The sequence below is a fragment of the Podarcis raffonei genome, chromosome 2 (genome assembly GCF_027172205.1).
Source record: "Podarcis raffonei isolate rPodRaf1 chromosome 2, rPodRaf1.pri, whole genome shotgun sequence".
NCBI classification, from domain to species: domain Eukaryota; kingdom Metazoa; phylum Chordata; class Lepidosauria; order Squamata; family Lacertidae; genus Podarcis; species Podarcis raffonei.
The window spans coordinates 28,815,231-28,841,274 of NC_070603.1; the positions used below are offsets into that span (position 1 = coordinate 28,815,231).

Sequence of the window (26,044 nt, forward strand, 5' to 3'; positions counted from 1 at the left end):
AGGCGTACAATTGGCTTACAAGAGGCATACATGATGGTAAACTTCTCGGAAGCAGAAGAACCACGCCTAAAAGCCAAAATAAAGCATGCCAATTTTAACACACTATCCAATGATGCATTCACAAAGTTGCATCAAAAAGATAAGATATTTTTCTCAGTTCAACACTGCATCAACTCATATTTAATTTACACAGTTACAAGAGCAGATCCCGGTTAAAAAGGGTGGCAGCCCTAAATGATTGCATGGGCAACAATTACATTTGTACTCATTTTGACAGAATCACGATATATGTATATTGTTGTAAACAAAAATCTGCCTTTTTCCCTTATGGGGTATCCAAGAACCTACATAAGGACTCTGTATGGGCTCTTGGATACCCCAATAAGGGAAAAGGGCATATTTTTGTTTGCAACAATATGTATATATATGTATATACATACACACACCCAGAGAGAGATAGAGAGAGAGAGTCAGACGTACAAATTAGCCCTGAGAGAGCAAAACTGTTAGATTTCGTCTCCGTAATATACAATGCTTCATTTCATATGCCACTATGCGTTTGCAAAAGCCTTCACCTCTGTGCACAGACAGCTTTGCAAAGAAGTGATTGCTATATTTCTTCCATGCTGTTGGAAGCAAAGCAGGAAGCACTAACTAATCAATGTTCCCAAGTGCAACAACCATCAGAAGCCTGCTGGGGCATTCTGTGACTTAAGCCAGCCATAAAACAAAGCCTTGTTTGTGGGTAACTATAGACAGAGTAGGTTTTAATGAGCACACTGTGCTCAGGAGACCTTTCCTAAATAAGAGAGTCTTCTCTAGGGTTTAAGAAGCAAAGCGTGCTGTAATAAAATCCTGTCAGCCATGTAGTCATATGTGTGTATATTTTAGCCTATTGGTTTTTCCAACAAAGAATTATGGAGCGGTTGAGATTTTTGACTGTGTGTGAAATGGCAACAATCTTGGTTACTATTGCCATCAAACATACATGGGACTTCCATTCCGGTTCTTTGCCCCTATCATAACCTAGTTGTGTTGTTGTTGTTGTTGTTGTTGTTGTTGTTGTTGTTGTTGAGATTTACATACCGCCCTCAGCTTTGCTGTCTCCTTCTATAGAAGAGCAACAAAATGAAAGGTCTTAACTTTGGCTTCCTTCAGCAGTGTAGTACAGTGGTACCTCGGGTTACATACGCTTCAGGTTACAGACTCTGCTAACCCAGAAACAGTGCTTCAGGTTAAGAACTTTGCTTCAGGGTGAGAACAGAAATTGTGTTCCGGCGGCGCGGCAGCAGGAGGAGGCCCCATTAGCTAAAGTGGTGCTTCAGGTTAAGAACAGTTTCAGGTTAAGCACAGACCTCCAGAAGGAATTAAGTACTTAACCCGAGGTACCACTGTATATATATTTCCACAAAGACTGAAAGATTAATTTTTTAAAAAAAATGAAGTGGGGGAAAAACAATTTTGGAGTTGCTTCAGTGTCTGAAATATGGATTCTACAGGGAATCCAAAACTAGACACAGAAAAAGCAGATTACTTTTCTTTTCAATGCAGAAATATTCAGAAGTTCTAAACAAAGGAGGAATACATAGCAAAATTGATCCCTGAAGAGATAATCTAAGGAAATTCAAAGACATGGTGAATAAGTGTAAAACAGCAGGAAGCAGAGGCATTTCGGAGTGAGTCACAGAACAATGCTGTGAGTTCTTCACTTCATATCATGCAGATGAGGATAGTTTTGCATATTGGGGCTTTTCTTGGTGGTGCTTCTTATAAAGCCTGGAGAGAGAATGACAACAGCTTGTTCCAAATTGTGCTTTTCGGTGACACATACAGGTTTCCCCCCCCTGCTTGAAACTGGGGGAGGCTAAACTGGCAACAGGTTTCAAGAAGACACTTTCTGAGGGATTAAGGTGGAGTCTTAGGTGGGAGGTTGGCAGCCAAGAACAGAGGTTAGAGAGAATATATTTAAGTGATATTTTCAGCACAGGGAGCAATGCAGGAAATGGCTCCTTCTCACCCGGGCAAAGCAGCTTCTCATTTATATGTGGCACATATACCCCACACTTCATTTAGAAAGCTTAGAATGGCTCACTTGGGGATCCGTGATGAGCTGCAAAAGCATCATGTGCTCATGAATCATTTTCTAAGCCCGCTGGCAAAGAATCAGTGCCACAGTACTAGATTCTTTAAAATAGGGCACGGACTAGTGAGTGGAGAGGGAGAAGTCAAGGTAATCCAATCATCAAAACAATTTCTTTACAGAAATACTCATCTGGGTCCATCATCTCACGCAGATGGAATTGTGGCCTTTTGAGCAACTACTAGGGCAAAAAGGAATCCAGCAATTTATTTTACAAGATGCGATTCCTCTCATTTAAGTTTCTAAACTCCTGAAACTAAAATTTTGGGGAAAGAGACATAAATCTTGGATTTGCAGATGTAAGATTATGCATACTGCCAGCTTTGAAAATCTGAAGGAGTAGAATTTAGGATCCTCTTCCCAAGTTTCAAATTATCATCACCTGAACTTGGCCCATGATGAAAGTAAAGCCAGTGCCATCCTGGGCTCCTTTGAAGGAAAGTCGGGATAGAAATTTAATAAATAAATTTCACACCGTCATGTTCTAAGCCAAACAATATATTTATAGCCCAATCCTATGACGCTCTCTGAAGTTAAGTGTGAAACAGCTTAGAGGTTTTATGCACAATCAAGAGGTATACAAGTTTTATTAAATAAATAAATAAAAAGTCTCATATAAAAGTTTGTAAATTTTCAGCCGCACATCTTCTCTGCAAGGTAGGTTTCCGAGTCTCAAAATCCAAAACAATTTAGCAAAGCTAAATACTTTGCAAAGTAACCAAGATCTGAGCTGTGATTTGACCTAGCGGCTCTCGATTCTGTGTGGCTTATTAAACGAAAGTGAAAGGGACCGGAACATTAGAAAAGTCAGGAAATTGAATTACTACATCAGAGGAGGAGAGGGAAGCAAGGGCGGAAATCAGCCATAAGGCCACGTCTCTTCAACCGGAGCACAGAAAAGATGTCAGGTCCGTCTATGTCAGTGCTAGCCATTGTGTTGGGTTTTTTTGCCACAAGTGTGCCACAAGTCAAACTGAACATAAGAGTGCTCTTGCGAGCACCGCTTTATGCATGCAATTCTTGCAATTCTTGCAATTCTTGGTGTTGTTGCTTTTCCTTCCAAGTCTATTGAGCCAGGCAAACATGTTGTAACACAGATTGAGACAGGAAACCAACAGGGTAAGGCTGACTCTGTACCACAAGTCAGGCCCTGGTTCCTCCTGCTCTTCTCCAGGTATGCCAAAGATGCCCATCACCCGCTTGCGGCGCTGCCCACTTGCACTGTATTGTACTCTAAAAACTCAGAAGATAAAGACAAGGCAAACCTAAGCATTTTTTTAAAGCAATACAGTCATACCTTGGAAGGTGAACAGAATCCGTTCCAGAAGTCCGTTTGACTTCCAAAAGGTTGGAAAACCAAATGACAGCTTCTGACTGGCTGCAGGACGCTCCTGCAGCCAATCAGAAGCTGTGGAAATCCTGCCGGACGTTCGGCTTCCAAAAACGGTTCAAAAACCGGAACAGTCACTTCTGGGTTCGCGACGATCCGGAGCTAAAACGTTCAGGAACTAAGCTGTTCAAAAACCAAGGTACGACTGTATTTTAGAACAAGCCTTGTGGTGTTTATGCCTATAGAAAAGCATGGTAGAAGTTTCCACAAACCAACCCCATGCCCACTGCCAAATACCTCTCCACAACAAGTATGCTGAAGCCTACCTGAAGAAGGTTCGTCCATTGAGAAGGCCTTGTTCTCCACAAACATGCTCTGGGATTTCTGTTCCTTGAGGATGGTTTCATATCCCACTCCCCGGGTGGGGTAGACATCTTCCTCGTAGATTTGCTCCGGTCCTGGCCGGATCACTTGGGAGATCTCTGGGATGACATAGAAGAAAATAAAGACGCAGGCGTTGGAGACGAGAGCAATGGCCAACGTGGGGTCGTCCCAGGCCTGGCCTCCTTCCTGCTGGTTGCCGTAAATGTACATCACAATCCACACAACCCAGATGGCCATAGAGAGGGAGGTGGTGAGGAGAACAAAGATGGCGTGCTTCCTCCAGTGCTTGTAACGTCCACACAAGACAGGCCACGAGGCAACGAAGGCAAGCACTTGCAGGAACATGACGTAGATCAGCGCCATGACAAAGTCTTCATTCTTCACCCGGCAGGGGTCCTTGGGCGAATCGTCGCCCCTCACCACAGTGATGATGAGCCACTCAGCGTTGATAATGACCTCCACCAAGACGAGGAGCAGGGCCATGCCAAAGGTGACCCAGCCCCGGGGCCCATGGTTCCGCCGGGCGAGGAAATTGAGGCTGAGGGAATGCGCCACCAGGCAAGAGAAGCACACGGCGAAGAGGACGCCGAAGAGGAAACGTCGCGAGGCGCACGTGGAAAAATCTTGCTTCACGATGAAGGCAAAAGTCAAACAGAAGAGCCCAAAGGTGCCAAACAACAGGAAGGCTTGCGTCCCTATCAAGCTCTTCTTCCGATAGTCCTGGACAAACGGAACGCTGGCCACAAGGACGACGGTGAGGACAAAGGTGGTCACGACACCAAAGGCGGCTACCGCCTCCAGCACGACGCCCCAGGCTGACGACAGGTCGCACAGGTTGTAATAGATGGACGGCAAGTCCTTGCCACAGCCTGCCGGCGGCGATGGAGTCACTTCCGCCAAGCATACTTTGGTGGGAAGTCCCAGGAGCCAAAGGTATGGCAGCAGCGCCTTGGGTATACCCATCGTTTTGGAGCGATGACACATATTCTTTGGCACTTTGAGAAAGAACTGAAAAATAGGAGGGAAAAGACAAGGTTAGCATATCCAAAAGAAAGCGTATTGTTATCAGAACTGGGCAATTTTGTAGTATCGATGGTGGTGTTTGGTTATATAACAGAACTGGTGATGGTCTACGCCAGCGTTTCCCAAACTTGGGTCTCCAGGTGTTTTTGGACTCCAACTCCCATCACTCCTAGCAAGTAGGACCAGTGGGCCAGGGATGATGGGATTTGTAGTCCATAAGCAGCTGGCGACCCAAGTTTGGGAAACCCTGGTCTATACCCTGCTCGGCCCCCTGTACCAGCACTGCTAGGCTCTGTCGGAGGTTTAGGAGACCAGCTACTGTACAGTGGTACCTCGGGTTAAGAACTTAATTCATTCCGGAGGTCCGTGCTTAACCTGAAACTGTTCTTAACCTGAGGTACCACTTAAGCTAATGGGGCTTCCTGCCGCTGCCGCCCAATTTCTGTTCTCATCCTGAAGCAAAGTTCTTAACTTGTACTACTTCCAGGTTAGCAGAGTCTGTAACCTGAAGTGTCTGTAACCTGAAGCCTCTGTAACCCGAGGTACCACTATACTGCGTTAACCAACAATTAGTCCAGAGAGCAGGGTGACACTGGTGGTGACAGAAGCATTAAAAAACTGAAAAGGCAAGGGCCATGATTCATTTGGTACAGCATATAATGTACCTGGAAAGATGTAATGAACTTAAGAAGAGCGTTGCTGGATCAGGCCAAAAATTCCATCTAGTCCAGGCATCCCCAAACTCAGCCCTCCAGCTGTTTTGGGACTACAACTCCCATGATCCCTAGCTAGTAGGACCAGTGGTCAGGGATGATGGGAATTGTAGTCCCAAAACAGCTGGAGGGCCACGTTTGGGGATGCCTGATCTAGTCCTTGGCCAACCAGATACCTATACAAATCCCACAAGCAAGACCTGAGTGTGATTCCCAACAAATAATGTTTATATATAGCAGGTTATATATATATATATATATATATATACAAGCAAAGTCTTCCCCTCACCCTGCCTAAAAACTTTTTGCCTTTAATTTGAAGTACCGTATTTTTCGCACCATAGGACGCACTTTTTCCCCTCCAAAAATGAAGGGGAAATGTGTGTGCGTCCTATGGTGCGAATGCAGGCTTTCGCTGAAGCCTGGAGAGCGAGAGGCATCGGTGCGCTATCCGCAAGCCTTGCAAGCCCGGTGGGAGTTCCCGCGGGCTCACAAGGCTTGCGGGCAGCAGCCTGCAGCCCCGGCGAGTGTCCGCAAGCCTTGCGCGCCCGGCGGGAGGTCCCGCCAAGCGCGTGAGGCTTGGGGCGGCAGCCTGTCGCCCGAAGCACGGGGAGCCCTCCGGAGGGCTCTCCGTGCTTCGGGCGAGTGTCTGCAAGCCTTGCGCGCCCGGCGGGAGGTCCTGACGGGCGCGCGAGGCTTAGGGCGGCAGCCTGTCACCCGAAGCACGGGGAGCCCTCCGGAGGGCTCTCCGTGCTTCGGGCGAGTGTCTGCAAGCCTTGCGCGCCCGGCGGGAGGTCCCGCCGAGCGCGTGAGGCTTGGGGCAGCAGCCTGTCGCCCGAAGCACGGGGAGCCTTCCGGAGGTCTCTCCGTGCTTCGGGCGAGTGTCTGCAAGCCTTGCGCGCCCGGCAGGAGGTCCCGACGGGCGCGCGAGGCTTGGGGCGGCAGCCTGTCGCCCGAAGCACGGGGAGCCCTCCGGAGGGCTCCCGTGCTTCGGGCGAGTGTTCGCAAGGCTTGGGGCAGCAGCCGCGGCTGGGGGGGGGAATAAATTTTTTTTATTCATTCCCCCCCCAAAAAAAACCCGAGGTGCGTCCTATGGGCCGGTGCGCCCTATAGAACGAAAAATACGGTATATTTTGACCTCTTTCAGAGGGACAGGACTTGTATCCCTGCCTATTTGTTTTGGTCTTTGATTTCTTGGTCTTTGATTTGAATTGTTGTCGTTTTGCTTGTATTGTTTTTAATTGGTTTTAATATTAAGCCGCTTGTCAGAAAAACGATTAAAGCCACAAAAATTTGATGACCACTAGCACATCTTGCAGAATTGAGTTCTATTAAATCTGCACCATGTCTGCCTTCAATCTCCAAACGTTCAGCTTCCTCGGATGGCCCCAAGTTCTCGTATGGGAGAGCAAAACTTACTCCATTCACTTCCTCCACAGTGAGGCAGGCCTCTGCCTCAGGGCCAAACAACACATTATGCAGGAGTTTCGAGATTATATCTTCTGCCATTTTAATCGCAGCCGGGGGGGGGGGACTCCAAATGGGAGCAGTGGAGCATGGATTGGGGGGGCAGGCAGTGAGTGTTTTAACCCTTCCATCTGCCAATGTTCTCTTCCAGATCTGATCATTTCCCCCCAAGTTGCTGTTATAGCCCTGTTGTGGGGGAGGAAATGTTTGAGCCTCCCCACTCCTGAAGGGCTAATACAGTAGCTTTCGTTTCGGATAGGGAGCGAGCCGTGTCGGAAACTCAGATATACAGTGGTACCTCGGGTTAAGTACTTAATTCGTTCCGGAGGTCGAAACTGTTCTTAACCTGAAGCACCACTTTAGCTAATGGGGCCTCCTGCTGCCGCCGCACCGCCGGAGCACGATTTCTGTTCTCATCCTGAAGCAAAGTTCTTAACCCGAGGTACTATTTCTGGGTTAGCGGAGTGTGCAACCTGAAGCGTATGTAACCCGAGGTACCACTGTATAAGCTAGGTGCCAAATGGCTCCTTGAACCAAGATTAGAGTCGCCAAAACGAAATGTCTATTTTGGGACAAGACAACTCCAAAGTCTTATTTTTCAAGTGATAGGCTGACTGTGATTGATTCTCTGTTAAACACCTGGCTAGTTCAGATGACAACCTTGAGCTAGGCTAGGGTAAGAACTTTGAGAACTTAAAGAAGAAAAGTCACTTGATCCAGGGACAGGCCACATATAAGGACTCCGGTGGATACAGAGTACAGTGGTACCTCAGGTTAAGTACTTAATTCATTCCGGAGGTCCGTTCTTAACCTGAAACTGTTCTTAACCTGAGGTACCACTTAAGCTAATGGGGCTTCCTGCTGCCACTGTACCGCCGGAGCACGATTTCTGTTCTCATCCTGAAGCAAAGTTCTTAACCCGAGGTACTATTTCTGGGTTAGCGGAGTGTGTAACCTGAAGCGTATGTAACCCGAGGTACCACTGTACACATGTCCCACAGTGCCGCTTTTAAATGACTGACCCTGTATATATTGGCCTATTCCTACAGGACGGAGCATGAGTGTGTGAAAACAGTCAAGATCCAAGGATCCCCAGATGGTGAAGATGTCAGGCATCATCCTGGCGCCCAGGTATCTTCACCTGGTCGCAAGTGGCCGATAGCCATGTGAAAAATGAGCCTGGCACATTTCAAGCACTGGGAGCGAGGAGAACCCCACATAATATATAGCTCGTCCTTGAGAGAGGGGGAGAGCCGCCGCCAATCTGGGTAAAGTACAGGGCTTAGATGGGCCACTGCCCTGGCTTGGCATAACGCAGCCCCTTAGGTTCTTATCCCATCCAAAGGGTATATGGGCAGGTGACACCACAATTACATAGACTCGGAGCAACGCTGAAGAGTATTTAAAATGATGGACCAAGGCGAGAAGAAAAAAAATAAATGAGTTGAGAGGAAGGAACCATAGACTCCCAGAGTGATCAGCAGCAATCCATTAAACCCTACCCTCTTGAGACTTCTTCCTCACTCCAAGGTTAGAGGCAAAAATACGCTAACTCACCACACCACCAAACCACCAGCAGCCAGCCATCTCAGGCTTCACCTAGAGGCAGCTGCCTTTAGCATCTTGTTGGGATGATTTAAGTCAGGCATCCTGCCCCATCCCCTGTGTGCCTCACCCTGACCTCCCTGGAAGCAGGCCAACAGTTAAATTAGCAATTCCGTTCCCAACGTCTATTACATGGGTAGGCAAACTAAGGCCTGGCGGCCAGATCCGGCCCAATCACCTTCTAAATCCAGCCTGCAGACGGTCCAGGAATCAGCGTGTTTTTACATGAGTAGAATGTGTCCTTTTATTTAAAACGCATCTCTGGGTTGTTTGTGGTGCATAGGAATTCGTTCTCCCCCCCCCCCCCAAAAAAATACAGTCTGGCCCCCCACAAGGTCTGAGGGACAGTGGACCGGCCCCCTGCTGAAAAAGTTTGCTGACCCCTGGGACTCTATTACCTTGATTTCTTTTGCAGCAACAACAACAACAAAGACCTCAAAGTGCTCACAAAATTAATATAAAATAAAGATTTGCCTAAGCAAGGGAGGCATCCGGCTCCCTGTCCCTCTCTTCCAGATTGGCACATTGCTGAAGGCTGGAGAGGATAGAGGCCAGAGAGAAGCTAGGTCAGGCAGGCCAATGAAAAATGCCTGAATCCCCCCTTTTTTGTGGCTGGGTTTTGAAGGATTAGAGTTCAAGGAAACAGAGGTGACTTTTAGATCATTATTTTTTTTTTAGAAATCACTAGGGCAGGGGAAGAAGAACACATCCTCACGTAGGATGTCATTTCTAAAAACAGCTGTAACTGCAACATAAAAGGGGGGGAAACAAAATAAGGAGGAAAATAAAATAATTAGCTGCCCCACTGCAAAGCATATTCCCAGACCAGCTATGTTCCCCCTGAGAAAGAATCGGCCGGCAAACTGTTGGCCTCCCCTTGGCTGCCACTCAACACTTCTTGGTTCCCAGGCTTAGAGGATTCCAGATGACTTCCGAAAGAAGAGAACTCTCTCACATGCCTTCCAAATCCGCTTGTTGTGGGGCTTGGATCATAGGCTAGTCCCAGCTTCTGGGGATTGGGGCTTTATGCTACAGCATGTGAGAGCTAGCGCTGCTCCAGCTTTCTCTCTCCTATTCAGACAGCCGCTTCTTGTACTAGCTGGGAATGCTGGCGCCCATTCAGTTTGGGTTACCTTTAGGAGTACTGGCACGAGGCTAGTTCAGCTCCAAAACGTAACAGTCCATACATTAGAGTGAATGCTGCACATCCTCTGCTTTGCAAAAGCACGTTTTCCAGGCTCAAGGTAAAGCACTGAGAAGCAGGAAGGTCCCTTACCCTTTCAGTTTCTTTTCTGAAGTATAACCATCATAAAGTTTGAGACCGAATGATGCAAGGTTAAAAGGAACTAAATGCATCAGACAGCTTTTAGCAGTGAGTGTTCAAAGACCTGTTTCGTTGGCTTAGGTAAGAATAAGGCCTACCTCGTCATAGTTTCAGCACCAAGCAAAGATGTTTTTTCTTCTTCTCCAGGGCATTTGGGCAGCTCCAGAAACTAGCTGCTTATATTCTGATTATGCTTTTAATAGGCTTGTTTTTATTTTTATATTTTTATACTGGTTGTAAACTGCTTTGGGACTTTTCGCAGCACGCAGCAATATATTAATCATCATAGTAAACAACCTATATCCTGGTCAGCCCTAAGAACCAACTTGCACTCATCACCTATGTGGCTTTAATTGGCTCCATGTAATGTATTAACCTGGAGGTCTAGATGAAATCCTGAGAAAGTAAGACCATTTAATTTTTGAAGACTGCAGTTCTATCAGTGGTTCAGAAAACATACAGCTCAAAAATCAGAAAGAGGCAGGAATGATCGGAACAATAATGGAGCAACAGGATATCGTCCATGTAATGCCCATGCTCAACTGATGCTCAGAAATAGCTAGAGCTGTGTTTTAGACACCAAATCCCATCATCCCCCAATCAGCAGGGCCAATGGTCAGGGTTGATGGGAGATGTAGTTCACAAAATCTAGAAGACACCATGCTGGCTACTACTATGTCCAAGCAGAGCTCCTGTACCTTTAAACCACTATAGGACAGGCAAAAATGAAACAGACACACATCTTTCCATCATTGCATCTCCATGCCAAGGGACTGCAAACCTGATGAATTTCTGCCTGCAAAAGGGGTGCAACCATCTTTTTCTGGCAGTGTTCCTAGTAAAATGGAAACCGTTAGGACAACTCTTATCTGAGCTGAACACCTAGGGGTTTGGGGCATGATCTGGGATTGATCTGGGAGGGCTTGACACACAGAATATTTTCTCAGCTCTGCAAGTCTGCAATTCTATGAAAGCCAGAGCACTTATGTGATTTCCTCCCCAGCTTACATAAATCAGCATTGCATAATTCAGCATTTTCTAGTCGCCAAACTTGGATACTTTTTATGGTGTGGAATATTAGACTTCCTGCTTAAGAGATTATTTATCATCCCACTACTGTTAAAAGAGTTTTGTCTGGTGGCTTATCTGTGGACAGAGAGAAATTCAAGAATTCCCTCTTGTCTGGAGGTGCAAGACTAGCTTGAGCAGCAAGAAGTTTGCTGGTGGTTCCGTTTGCCAGTCCACACCTCTCATTTCAGTACATCTACTCCAAATAAACTTCTTCCCTTCCCCAGCAGCTGGACAGGGCTTTGTTTTAGTTAATGTGGTTTCCATCTCAATAATCACACAGTTAGACTGCTTAATGATTAAGCCACTAAACTTGCAACGCATTTGTGCGAACGCATTCGCTTTCTTTGCAAAGAATTTGCAAACTTTTGGGGGGTTGAAAGGAAAACAACAAACCTGCCCCATTACAGATCAGGTATCACATATATGTTATTTTCAAATGCACCATTCTATATAGCCCATTTCATTGTTTGCGTAGGGAAAAAACACACTGCGTTCCAGAATTGTGGAGACTACGGATGATCGCTATGTGGCTAAGGGATCCACTGTTTCCTGCCTAGCGCATAACTGTGTAGATTGAACAATAGCTGCACTTCACTCTGGAAGCCACTGATTTGTGGTGAGGCTTTAATTCTACTCTGCCAATCATTTCAGGAAACAGGCAGGTTGATTGCATGTCACACCTCAAGAGGTGGGGTTTTTTTAATCACTCCTTTCAGCAGAGCCACAAAGTCCCCTATGGCTTACAGGCTATCCACGTGATAGTCAAGATGAATGATGAGGAGCATAAGAAACACTTGCGTGTGGTGCTACCTCCAACTACTGGGGAGGCTCAAATCCACACACACCAAGCTATGAATCTCACAGGGTGGGCCTTGGGTCAGTCACTCTCTCTCAGCCTATCCTACCTCACAGGGTTCTTGGGAGGGGGCAGGAATACTATGCATGCTGCCTCGAGCTCATGTGGGGGGTGGAGTCGGAATATTAATGCAACAAATAAAAATACATTTTTCTAAGTCCTTCTAAGCATGTGTAGAAAGCTGCAGTCTGCATATGGCAACCGAGGTCCACACCACCAGCTTGCTGTTACAGCTTGGAAATTATAGTGGAAACGTGCAGGTATTCTGGTGTTCTTTTTTTTCCTGCGGCCACGGCATGCCCAATAGTCGCTCAGTCCGGACTGCTCTGTGTACTCGAAGCATTACGGCAGCATTCTGCTCTGCAAGTCTGCATCTCGCAAAAGGCAGGGGGGTGCTTTTTGTTCGTTATCTTGCTGAACGAATGCGGCAATTATAGTTCTGAGTTTCTCACCGCCACTCCTTGCCTCAGGGTTTCCTCGCTGAAACTGCTTCCCTAAGCACCTGGGTCTCTATGGAAAGTCTATGGCACATGCTACACAGCTAAGAGGAAGGAGAGACTGTGTCCCAAAGCATGGTCTGAGTGCATGCATGTGTTTGGGAAGAGGTGCGCATGGGAGGCGGCCTGAGAACCCCACATGAATTGCCTTGAGTGCCAGGATAGAAGAAACCATCATTCGGTGAAGACTTGGCCTAGGTGCCGTCACCACCTCTGTCTTTAAGAGCGAACATTTTTGCCCTGCTAATGAACAGCATTTGATCAACATTAACCCATGCAAGCTCCTGGTGTAGATACCCCAGTGGGAGTTATTATGGAGAAGAGCAACGTGGGGTTGGCGGTAGTTCTGTTAACATCACTGCTGGCTCACCAGAACTCCCCCCCCCCAAAAAAAACTATATTCTCAGTGAAGTGGCTTAACTTTCATCCTCGCTTTCCCTACAGATCCCAAACTGGCAAGAAAACGGTGCTTACACCACGTTGAAACTGGGCACTTGCTGATCTTGGCAGTGACGTCTTGAGATTGATTTGGTTTGCTCTAACGGGTCATCGCTGCCTAGGGATGGCTCCAAGGGTGACCACGCAGAAGGTCCCAGGTTCAATCCTGGGATCTCCAGTTAAAAGGATCTTGGGAAGGAGGAACAGGAAACACCCCTTGCTCGAGAGCCAGTGCCAAACAAAAGAAAAACCAAAGTACTGAGCTAGATAGGCAAACGGTCTAATTTTTAGTAATAGCACAGCTACACATGCTATCAACATTTCTCAGGAGCAACCAACATGTTGCATTAATAATAATAATAATGATAATGATAATAATAACCGTGTAGAGGCACTGCTCAAAGGGAGAGGAATCACATGCCAATGTGAAACCACAGCGCTGACACAACTGCAGATGCCTGATTATCATCTTCCAAAGCAACTACTCTATTCCAAACTTAAAAATGGAAAGCGTAATGCTGGTGGTCAACAGAAGAGGTTTAAAGACTCTCTCAAGGCAAATCTTAAAAAATGTAGTAGAAACACCAACAATTGGGAAACACTGGCCTGTGAGCGCTCCAGTTGGAGAACAGCCTTTACCAAAGGTGTCATGTCGTGGGCTTTGAAGAAACTTGAACTCAGGACGCAAGGGAGAAACGTGCCAAGAGGAAGGCATGCTTGGCAAATCCACACCGTGATCAACTCCCGCCCAGAAACCTAGGTCCCCACTGTGGAAGGATGTGTGGATCCAGAATTGGCCTCCACAGTCACTTATGGACTCACTGCAAAAACCATGTTTATGAAAGACAATCTTACTCAGCTACGAAGGATCGCCAAAGAAGAAGAACAGTGCTGACATTTCTGCTTGTTTCCATGCCACCTCAAGAGCACAGAGCAAGCCAACCACTTTTGTTAAACACTTCAGGGTCTTTTAAACTTCTCCACTCATGTCCCTTCTTGCACAACCAGAGGCTTGGGTGGGTGATCTCTTTCACTGCACTAAATAAGGATCTTGCGTAACACAGCATAGGGACGTGTTGTGCTTCCCATTCCAAAGAGCAAAGCCCCCAATGCCATCGTGGGCACGTCTTCGTCAGAGCAAAACAAAACAATCCATGCAACTTGCCATGTCCCCCCCCCCAGTTTAACTTCAGAGGCCCAGGCTGTCCCGTCCCCGTATGATTCACTCCTTCTCCAGGAAGCAAGCCACATTTATCAAGGTAGCTGGAAGCTGTTACCGGATCTGTCTCAAGAGGCTGGTTCCAGCTAAGAGCCTGGTGTGTGCAGAGGGCAGGAGAAAAGGCAAGGGAGGAGGAAGCAAGGAGAGACTATTTTGGAGAGCAAGAGAGAGGAATGGTTTGGAAAGTCAGGAGTTGGTGGAGCAGATCCTATTGGATCTCGCCCTTCTCACCGGGGTTCAAAATCCCCCAAGGACTTCTCAGGAGAGGGTGACCGTTGGGAGTAAGCACCACTGAATCCAGTGGGCCTCATCCCCAGTCGTTGTACCTAGGATTGGCTTTTTCGTATTGCAGGCAAAATAAAAAATGGGGAGTTCCTGAAGGTCATATAGCAAAATCAGCAAGCAAGCAAGAAACTGTGGGGCGGCAGAGGGAATGAAAAGGTTCATATTCCGCTCCAAATCGCAGAGCTGTACTCTCACAGATGGGACGGCCTGTCACCTACCTGAAAGCGGGGGTTGGCAATGTGGCCTAGTGGGCACACATGAATCTGCAGACCTTCCCTGCCTCTCCCCGCTGCTAAAACTAGGCTTGGGAGAAGCATTCTATCCTAGCCAATAGAACGTGTGAGACACTCACAATTGTTTCTTCGGTTTGAAAAGTGCCCACTAGCCCGCAAGGGTTGGCAACCCCTACAACTCTGCAATGTCATCCACTGGGCAGTATAACTTTGGTGTTTGGGATTTGTTTTAACTTGGTTCTGAGATGGGAGCTTGGCAAGGCCTTTTCACCTACTCCAGAGCTTGGAAAACTATGTGACCCCTGGCCTGGAGTCCAAAACTCCAAACCCACTTAAACAGGACCAGACAGAAAATCCCTTGCCCAAAATCTACATCTCAGTACTCTCCCCTTAGTACCGCAGGACTCCTTCCCTTTCCCAAAACAGAGCTCACCTGGTTCTCCACGCCAACCCACACCACTCCCATTCCCACATTACCAGGGCAACATGTGAGAGAAACAACATTTATTTATCTGTCACACTGGCGTCATGCCCTTCCTCCAGGGCACTTGGGGTGGGACATATGAACTTATCCCACATTATCCTGCCAATAACCCCAACCCACTAGCAAGCTTTGAGACTGAGCAGAGATTTGATTCCTGGTCTTCTGGGGGCCGATTTCATTACTACCCCACCCTCCACTATAACTCACAACTCGCTATGGTTTAGTTTCCCCTATTCCAGTTATTAGATACTACTGGAGGGTTAAGACACAACCTAGTACATAGGCACAGATTGCATTTTGCAAACCCTTTGTCCTGTGCGTTTCTGTGTATAAACAGAACTACCACACCAGCGGTTAAACAGAGGCCGATTCGCATTTTGCCAGCCCACATTCTCAAAACCCTTTGACTTGTCTCCTTGCTGAAATCTAACCTATTTCCTCTCTTGTTTAAACAGGCTTTCCTCATCTCCATTTTTCGAAGCTTCAAACCTCCCCCACCCAGTATCAAATACAGATTTTAAAAAGAAATGTCTAAATCTGAAAATTAAAACTCAAATGCACACCATGACAGTACGTATTATTCTTCGGGGGAAGCATCTGTGTCAAATTCAAACAGTACAGCTGCGTAAGCTATTTCTAACGTATAGTTTAAAGGGCTAACCTAGGAGTTTCCCCCAACGCACAGGCTAGAGAAGGGGAGATTGAGAACAGGAGACGGGGGGTGTTGTTGTTAGACCTGCTCCGTCCCTTCCGTTCAGCCAAGGAAGGAGAACACCTTTGACGCACACAAATATTCTGGAGTCAACCGGGTCAGCAAGGCGGGGGGGGGGGAAGAGGTTCCAAACTTTTAGAGACCCGTGCGGGGGAGTGTGAGGGAGATGGATCAGCTCTCCAGTGGGCGACTTCCACAGAAGATCCGCACCCCAGGCGCTCTTACCTGCCTCTCCCTACCGCGGAGGACAAAGCCAAGCGGCGCCAAGCCGGGCGCCCGGGACTCCGAGGCGGTTACGGTCCGGCCACCACCACCTGGTGCCTTTCACAATCCGGATCCGAAAGTTGAGGCTCTGGGAGGCAGGCAAGCAGGCAGGCGGCGCAGGGGGCGTGCCGTGGCAGAGCAGCCGCCCTGGGCGCGGGTGGGCGCGGAGAGGCTCTTCCCTCGCTCGGCGCTCCCTCGCTTTCGGCTCCGGGAAGCTACGAGCTTGACATCACGGTGACATCAGCCCCCATTCAAGGCTCTTATCGGGCCTTCGCCCAGCCCTGTGCAACCAGATTGCAGGCTAATCAATCACCTTCCCCGCCCACCGGCCCCGAAATCTTTGTGTCTCGAGTAGACGCGCCGGAGCGAAAGTGCCGCCTCCTCTTCCTCCGGCTCATCCTCGAGTCGGTTCTCTGGCGCTGCGATTCCAGACCTGGTTTTGTGGCCGACACTCCCCCTTTTCTCCTCCACGCCTCTTCCTTCTTTCTTCATTGTATTCAGGCGCTCAGGTACAACAAATCCCGCATGACTGGTGAAGCTTAAATCTTTCGTGTGTGCGCGTTTGTTTCCAAGCTGCATTTCACAACGAGGTGGTGGCCCCGGTGGCTTAATTGCCATAAGAAACGTGGGGGGGGGGGGGTGAACGCACTCTGCATATGCTCAGAGGCACCCTGGGATTCGTTGTCGCTACATCAGCCCTGTTCTCACATCAGTGGGCTCTCTTTGGGCTTGCTGCCAAATCACAAATCGTAGAACTGTAGAGTTGGAAGGGACCACAAGGATCATCTAGTCCAACCCCTTGCAATGCAGGAATCTCAGTTGAAGCATCCATGACAGGTGGCCATCCAACCTCTGCTTAGAAGCCTCCAAGGGAGGAGAGGAGAGTCCACGGCCTCCCGAGTGCACTTTCTTCCCTTGCTCAGCGCTCCCTCGCTTTCGGTTCCAGGAAGACGCAAGATTGACATCACTGTGCCATCAGCCCCCATTCAGGGCTCTTACCGAGCCTTTGCCCAGCCCTGTGCAAACAGATTATATCCGGTGCACACTTTTCCCAGACCACGGAACACAGTGGGAGCTGTTTCTGAGAAAACATGCATAGGATAGCTGTTGTTGTTGTTGTTGTTTAGTCGTTTAGTCGTGTCTGACTCTTCGTGACCCCATGGACCAGAGCACGCCAGGCACTACCTCCCGCAGTTTGGTCAAACCTTTGTTAGGTGCAAACAATTCCTTCACAGGCATCAGAACTTGCCCTACTAAAAGGAGGGACGAGGCCTTAGTTAAAGGTTAGGTTGGGCAGAGATAATTAGTTTAATATTCCCTTTTACTTCTGTTACTCTGGAGCAATTGTCAGAATCTATATTCATTTATTTGCGCATCAGATTTTATTACCTGCCCCTCATCCTAGTCCCCAGGGCGGATCACAACAATAGAACGTCGCATTATAAAAACAGATAAAACATTGCGGGAACAAAACAAGTAAAACCCGTTCCAAATGGAAGGAAGCAATACACTCACTAAGTGGAAGGGTGTCGGTCTGCCTCCCAGACAGCGCATATGATTCCTTAATTTCAAAAGGGAAAACAACCATCAGCAGAATAGCAAGGACCAATTGCTTGCAGTGGTTTGAGCAGGGGGTAGGGCAGAGATTCAGACTGCTGTGTGAGCCTTGTTAGTCTGTGGCTTCACTACACACCTTGGTCCAAGTCTCTTAGGCTGCATGTTTGAACCCCAAACTGCATAAGCACTTGGCTCCTAGAAGCTGCTACTGCCATTGTGGTGTAGTCCAGTGGTATAAACATATGAAAGCTAGAAGCTAAATGGCACCTTAATCCTAAATTTTGTTGTTGTTGTTGTTTAGTCGTTTAGTCGTGTCCGACTCTTCGTGACCCCATGGACCAGAGCACGCCAGGCACTCCTGTCTTTCACGGCCTCCCGTAGCTTGGTCAAACTCATGTTCGTAGCTTCGAGAACACTATCCAACCATCTCGTCCTCTGTCGTCCCCTTCTCCTTGTGCCCTCCATCTTTCCCAACATCAGGGTCTTTTCCAGGGAGTGCTCTCTACTCATGAGGTGGCCAAAGTGCTGGAGCCTCAGCTTCACGATCTGTCCTTCCAGTGAGCACTCAGGGCTGATTTCCTTAAGAATGGAGAGGTCTGATCTTCTTGCAGTCTTGCAGCACCATAGGATTAATTAATTAATTAGGGAGGCACAACAAAATATCTAGGCATACTTTTTTTAAAATAGCAAGGTATGTTCATTTTTCACATGGTCCAATCCTTCCCCTGCCCACCCCCCTAATATTCTTAAGAGGGTCTCTTCTCCAGTCTTCAGAGAGTAGCTGGAATTGAAGAGGCAGAAAAGGGGCCTCCTTTCCTTCCACTCTGCAGTTTTAATCTGAAACCTTGGGCGCAGTACTGCGCCCAGAGCTCTAATACTGCTCACGCTAATGAAATTCCCTGTCGCAAAATGCACCTACAACAAGGGGAGTTTTGAACACTGGTGCAGTGGTGAGAGAGTTGGATTAGGACCTGGGAGACCAGGGTTCGAATCTCCACTCAGCCATTGACCTTGGGCCAGCCACTGTATCTCAGCCTAAGCGAGCTCATGGGGTTGTTGTGAGGACAAAATGGGAAGGAGGAACCATGTAGACTACCTTGAGTTCCTTTGAGGAAAAGGTGGTATAAGTGTAAGGAATTTTAAAAAACTACTCGCCCTCCTCAATTGTCTTTAATGCTTTTTTATTATTATTATTAAGAATTAAGAACATATTGTCTTAATACATATCATCCTTGATTCCCCCCCATTCCCCCCCATAAAATAACCCACCCTCCCCTCCCCCCCGGCTTCCCTCAGCTCCAATCTCTGGTTTCTCTACAGATGCTATTCTCTGCATGTTACAAAATTGTATAAATCCTTAATTTATCTGACTAGTTATTGTCAATAGAAAATTTGTGAGTGTTTATTCAAAACCTGCCAAGGAGTCCAGTTCACTTTGTTGTTGGCTTTAATGCTTTAAATCTCCCAAAACATAGTCATTTACCCCTTTGAGATTCAAAGCCTTCTCCAGCTCAGCTGGTAGAGCATGAGACTCCTAATCTTGGGGTTCTGAGTTTGATCTCCACATTGGGGAAAATATTCCTGCATTGTAGGAAGTTGGGCTAGATTATCCTTTCAAACTCTATGGTTCTATGATTCCAACTGCTCTGCAACACCCTTCCTCACCTAGAAAAAGCACTAGCCTAGACAGGGTTTCCCAAACTTTGATCTCCAGCTGTTTTGGGACTACAGTTCCCATCATCCCTGACAGCTGGATGGTGGGAGTTGTACAGTGGATGCTCGGGTTGCGAATGTGATCTGTGTGGGATGCACGTTCGCAACTCGCAGCATTCGCAGTCTGCGCATGCGCAGGTTGCAATTCAGCGCTTCTGCGCATGCACAAAGCACGATTAACGCTTCTGCACATGCACGACCGCCGAAACTCGGAAGTAACCCGTTCCGGTACTTCTGGGTTTCAGCGGTCCACAACCTGAAAAGACGCGGCTGTAACCTGAGGTATGACTGTAGTCCAAAAACAGCGGGAGACCCAAGTTTGGGAAACCTTGGCCTAGGAGATACCTGTTGGCGAGGATTTGTACAAGTATAAGAACTCTATGTCAAGATTGCTTTGCGCGAAAACTATTATTTCAGTTGTGCCTTCTTCACTTTGCATCACAAAAGAGCACTCCTCTGCTTAGGGCACCTGTCTATCCAGAACTCAGTTTAATCTTTTCTCCTTAGAGGATGTCTGAAATAACGAGCTAAGAGAGAGGCAGGGAAGAGCGTACATTGCTCCTGGGAAATGCAATCGAATACTGGCAGCAACAACTTATCTACAGTGCAACAGAAAAGTCCTTTTCCAGGGTGGAGGAGTGCTAGGTCTCAGCATCCAAGTCAGGATAGGGTCCAAAGGGAGAGGATGGGGTAGACCAGGTGTCACCAGTCTTCTGATCTCAGCCTCTGGTTGTGGGTCTTCCCCTGTTAGCATGGTAGAAGAATGTGCAAGGATACTATATATCTCAGTTCTCGAAATGCAAAGTGACTCATCCTGGTCTTAAATCTCTCCCTGGCTGACTCATCTGGTTGGGATCCTGATTTCCACTTAAACCCTGCCCTATTCCTGTGGAATTTTTCTTGATGTTATAAAATACGGTCGTAGCCCAAGGTCTACATGATAACACTGTGTATTCCTTCCTCAGCAGGGATTTCAATTAAAATAACTTACTGAAATGACTTTTGCCCTGAAATAGGGGATTTCATACATCTCCTTTTATCAGTGCTATTACTATTTCAGTAGCATTTTCATATACAGGGGCTTCACGGTTCTCCATTTTAGCCTACGACAACTCCCTGAGACAGCTTCAGGCAGCCTTCGCCAACTGGGTGTGCTGCTTTTTGGACTACAATTCCCATCAGCCCAAGACTGATGAAATATACATTAAACATCTGGAGGGCACCTTGTGACATATTTAAATAAGGAGAATGTTTATTTCGGGAAACAGAATGAGAGCAGCAGAGAATGAGTCAGGCAGAAGAGAAAAGCAAGGGAAACGATAACGTTAATTAAGCGCTGTGAAATCCGGCAACGCTCTCTGTGCACAGCTGTGTGAGGGGTTTGAATTACTCAGGCGGGACAGCGCACGGGAGCAAAATGTGGAGGTGAGGAAGATCCAGCAAGGGAGCAGCTTGGACACACGTGCAGGATGCAGAGGAAATATCAGAAGATCTGGAGAACCTACTGGATCACACCAAAGCTCTATCTCGTCTGGCACTCTGTTGTCACAAGGGCCGAAGAGATGCCCGTGGGAATCCCAGAAGCAGACCTGAGGACACCTGAGCTCTCCCCTCTTGCAGCTCCTGGCAGCTGGTATTCAGAGACGTACTGCCTCTTAACAGTGGAGATGGAGCATATAGCCATCAGGGCTCGTAGCCAGGAATAACCTCGTTCTCCACAAAGTTGTCTACTGTTCCTCTAAAGCCATCCTTTAAAGCTACCTCTTGTGGAAGCAAATTCCATCATCTTCTGAAGGAGGCTTGTGGGCTGTAGGTTTCTGCCTTGCGTTGCCAATGAGGGGTTATGGGTAAAACCAAGAAGATGAGAGCTGCCTTTTTGAACCAGCGGGGAAAATAAATCTAGTTCCTGCTTTTGATTTCTGTCAGAAGAGTCAGCCCAGTGCCTCTGGCAACTCACAGGCAGGGCAGGGCTGATCAGAGTCAAGATCATCACAGTGAACTTTCAGCCCACTTTGAGCAGTCACAAATGTCCTCACTTTTTATTATAATGATATTTTATTCTTTTTTCCAAATGGAAAGTTACATTTGTTACTCAACAATTACATTCCGATTCGGCAGAACTAGTGGCTTCCCACTCACCCAACAACGATGTTTGTAACCCAAATTATGTACAATTGCGTTTTAAGGTTCTGTCTTATCTAATTTCATCCTCTTTAACATGTTTCTTAATATATTCTGCTATTTTCTTACACTTCCAGCCATGCTGTGATCTTTGCGCAGGGGAAATAACTTTTTGTATAGACTAGAAAGACTTTCCAGTCTTCTTTAAAAGATTCTAAATTTGTATCTTTTATCGGTGCTGCCAACTTTCCCTTCTCTGCAAAACATTTGGTACAAAGGTCCTCCTTGGGTCGGTCAGAAGTTGTCAAGGCACTCTTCTCAAAACCATGTACATCCTTTGAGAAGAATGACATCATGGATCTCGATGACGCAGGCCTTACTTATCTTGATGCATTTCGGGTATAGGACGTGTGGTACAAACCGAACCTGCTGTGCAAAGCTACAGAAGTTAAATAACAGTGCCATTCTATATGTGCATATTTCATTGTTGTTGCATTTATGCAACAACTCCAAGGAGCGCAAGATGATGTACATGGCTCTCCGCCTCCCCATTTTGTGCTCACAACAACCCTGTGAGGTAGGTTAAGACTGAAAGATGGTGGCAGGTCCAAGGCCCCCCAGTGAACTTGGTGGCTGAGTGGGGATTTGTGCCGTGGTCTCCCAGGTTCAACACACTAATCGCCACACTACAGTGGCTGTATACATCTATTCAGAAGCAAAGCCCATTGAGTTCAATGAGATTGGCTCCCAGGGAAGTGTGTATAGGATTGCAGCCTTAAAAGACGTTGATTCCCCAGTCATACTCATTGATTCATACCCATAGATCAGGACGGATGGCTCATACGTTGCAAGTTAACAATTAATTGGATTTTGACTGTAAATTTAGGCTGTATAAACATTACCAGTTCAAAACACCGCTAGGTTGTTCTCTATCTCCATTCGGGTCAAAGCCGATTTGGAAAAGCACACACATTAAAATGCAATATTTCCTAGGAAATAACAAGATACATAATGGATTATGGCTAATGCGGTGTGCTCACTGCTTCCCAAATCCACTGGATGACTGGATGCAGAATAAGTGGAGGTGTGTACACAGCCATGAACTGGAAATACCAAAGACGTCCATGCTAAAGTATTAGAGAAATACAGTGGTACCTCTGGTTACGTACTTAATTCATTCCAGAGGTCCGTTCTTAACCTGAAACTGTTCTTAACCTGAAGCACCACTTTAGCTAATAGGGCCTCCCACTGCTGCCGCCGCCCGATTTCTGTTCTCATCCTGAAGCAAAGTTCTTAACCCAAGGTAATATTTCTGGGTTAGTGGAGTCTGTAACCTGAAGTGTATGTAACCTGAAGCGTATGTAATCCGAGGTACCACTGTATATAATACAATTCATATCATATCAAGAACATTTGTTTTCCTTTGTGCTTGCCTTCTGGTTCAAGCAACAGTTCTCTGTGCTTTAGATTGCCCTCCCCGCCAATGGTCAACATCCTGCTGGGAGCTGTTCAAAAGTTCTTGTGGATCCCCAAAACTCAGAATAGACAGGGCTAGATCTGAAGATGCCATTAGGGAGGCAAAAGGGATGTCTTCATTGTGCGATCAGCAGAGCATGGATACGAATTGATTCAAGACCATGAAGAGATCCAAGCACTGATAAGACAATTCTGCAGGACATAGACAGATGGGGGGGGGGATGTGCCATTGAAATTTTCCATAACTTTGGGAGCAGGACTTTCTTGTAAGGAGGGGGGCATGCCATCCCCCATGCCTTCCAACCACTAGGAAGTCCTACCACATTTGAGATTTGTCACCATCTTAATGCCTGTGCCTTCTGCAAGTATCTCTAGCTTTACTAATAGAACGGTTGCTCTGCTGGTTTTGTGCTTTCTAAGAGCTCTGCGAAGGCCAGATGGCATTGGAGGCGCAGACATAGCTTATTACTGGCTGTTACACACACACACACACACACACACACACACACACCCTCCTTACTTTGTCCCTCCAGGCTTTTGTGTAACTTGAACCTCCACCAGCATCACGCCTTTGAAATGTAATGAAGGATCTGCTTTAACCCACTTCCTGCACTTTGGTACCGAAAGACTGCAATGCAGGCATTGCTGAATGTGCAGCAGCTTAGCACAGTGACATCTATCTATCTGTATCCCCTACCCCCCCCCCAACATTCATCCTAAGAACCGGCGAGACATGAAAGCTTCCTTTTAGAATTTTAAATACCAGCTGGCTCTGTTAAAAGTACTGCTTCGCTCGCTTGCCGCTAATCATAGGGGCAACGTTGTTAGGTTTTTTTGCTGAGCATGCTTCTTACTTGACAATGCTCTTCTGGAAAGTGTAACCAGAAGCTAGTGAACTGGGAGCTGGGGGAAAGCCAGGCTGGTTCTTGCACAAAAGATCTGTGGGGATCTCTTCAGTGCTGGCAAACCCACTGGTCTCTGGGGGCACATCGCTGTGGACGGAAGCACCCCCTTATAAGCTCAAAGAAGTGTGGGTAAGTGTAGCGTTGCAGAGCTGAGTTTTCCCAAATGGTGGGTCACATGCGAGTCTTTATGGCCCAATCAGCACACGGCTGGCTGTGGAAGCTGGAAAACAAAACACATTTCCCTCTAAATGCCGCAAAGTGCACGCTCCCTTAAGTCTAAGGCCCAGTGTAGCAAGAAATTAACCGGCTGCTGCCTGAAACATCAACACACTAGTTTCTGGGGCTGCGTCATATAGAGTTTATTGTCCTTGCATTATTAACAATAGAAATTGCCCATTGTGTGTTGAACATGGGCTAGCTTCTCGGAGAGAGAGGAGCCCTGCCAGAAAATAAAAGGCAATCAACCCTGCGCACAATATATGAGCACGATAATCATCCAAATGGGAGCCAATTTGCAAGAATCATCCGTAAGCTTCGTTCCGGAGCTGGGAAATGCAGTCTGCTCTGTTAATCATTCCCAGCTCTGCCATCTTTCATGGCAATTGGCCCTTGAAATGGCTGTTAACCCAAAAGTCAGAGGTGGAGAATCCAGAGGAATTAAAATCACTTCTCCCACCCCAACACATCCCCAATTCAGCTTTCCCCAAACAGGTGCCTCCAAATGTTGTTGGGCTACAACTCTCATCAGCCCCCAGCCAGTATGGCTAATGGTCTGTTGGTTGTGGGGAAGGCTGTTGTATGCAAATTTTAAACAATCCCCTTTTTGCAACTGAATATGAAAAGCCATGAAGAAGAAGAGAGTTTGGATTTGATATCCCGCTTTATCACTACCCGAAGGAGTCTCAAAGCAGCTAACATTCTCCTTTCCCTTCCTCCGCCACAACAAACACTCTGTGAGGTGAGTGAGGCTGAGAGACTTCAGAGAAGTGTGACTGGCCCAAGGTCACCCAGCAGCTGCATGTGGAGGAGCAGGGAAGCGAACCCGGTTCACCAGATTACAAGTCCATCGCTCTTAACCACTACACCACAGCCCGGACACTGAAGTCCAACTCTGAGGACCTTCTGGTGGTTACCTCACTGTAAAAAGTAAAGTTACAGGGAACCAGGCAGAGGGCCTTCTCGGTAGTGACACCGTCCCTGTGGAACGCCCTCCCATCAGATGTCAAGGAGATAAAGAAGTACACAACTTTTAGAATACATCTGAAGGCAGCCCTGTATCGGGAAGTTTTTAATGTTTGACATTTTACTATATTTGTATGTGTGCTGGAAGCCGCCCAGAGCGGCTGGGGCAACCCAGTCAGATGGGCGGGGCATTATTATTATTATTATTATTATTATTATTATTATTATTATTATAGTTCAATGGTGGAGCAACTTCTTTGCATGCCCAAAGGTCCCAGGTTCAATCCTTGGCATCTCCAAGTAGAGAAAGGACTTCCCTGTCTGAAACCCTGGAGAGCAGCTGCCAGTCTGAGTAGGCAGTACTGAGCTACATGGACCAATGGCCTGACTCAGTGAAGTTTCCAATGTTCCTTGAAAAACTGCTATCTAATTCTCTACTCTGTATGACAATCATTGGCTATCACCCTACCTGTAGATCTAGATCTACATAAAGACATACACTTTTATTCTTTTCTTCAGAGACGACTTACATACTCTCTCATCCAGGAGTCAGCAACATTTTTCAGCCGTGGGCCAGTCCACCGTCCCTCAGACCATGTGGGGGCCGGACTATATATTTTGGGGGGGGGATGAACGAATTCCTATGTCCCACAAATAACCCAGAGATGCATTTTAAATAAAAGCACACATTCTACTCATGTAACAACATGCTGATTCCTGGACCATCCGTGGGCCAGACTGAGAAGGTGATTGGGCCGCATCCGGCCCACGGGCCTTAGGTTGCCTACCCCTGCATCCATAGAGCTCCCTTGGTTATCAGTGCATTATCTTTTTGGAAGTGAGTTGGCCAGCCCATCTGTATCCGGCCGTCTGCCCATCCGCTGTTTTCCCTGAGTGTTTATCAAGCAGGAAGCATTCCTCACCAATACCTTGCTAAACTTTGTTCCTAGCAGCTCTGGGGGCTGCTGCTAGATTCCCCCAAACACTCTTATTTAAAAGTTAAGAATAGGTTGCCTCGGAAATGCATTGCACAAACTGCGCAGCA

General features: G+C 47.2%; 1 protein-coding gene across 2 annotated transcripts in view; it reads right to left on the reverse strand.

The window, feature by feature from the left end:
- Positions 1-16,468, reverse strand: part of GPRC5C (G protein-coupled receptor class C group 5 member C) — a 30,068-nt gene extending 13,600 nt beyond the window's left edge. Inside the window, exons 1-2 of one of the 2 annotated variants that reach the window (XM_053375461.1) lie at positions 16,007-16,466; positions 3,797-4,862 (exon numbers count right to left, since the gene is read on the reverse strand). In XM_053375461.1, the coding sequence (XP_053231436.1) occupies positions 3,797-4,838 (1,042 nt within the window). In that variant the 5' untranslated portion in view covers positions 4,839-4,862; positions 16,007-16,466. Of the gene's footprint in view, positions 1-3,796; positions 4,863-16,006 lie in introns of both variants that reach the window. The other variant, XM_053375462.1, reaches the window with a different exon arrangement.
- Positions 16,469-26,044: the final 9,576 nt, after the last annotated feature.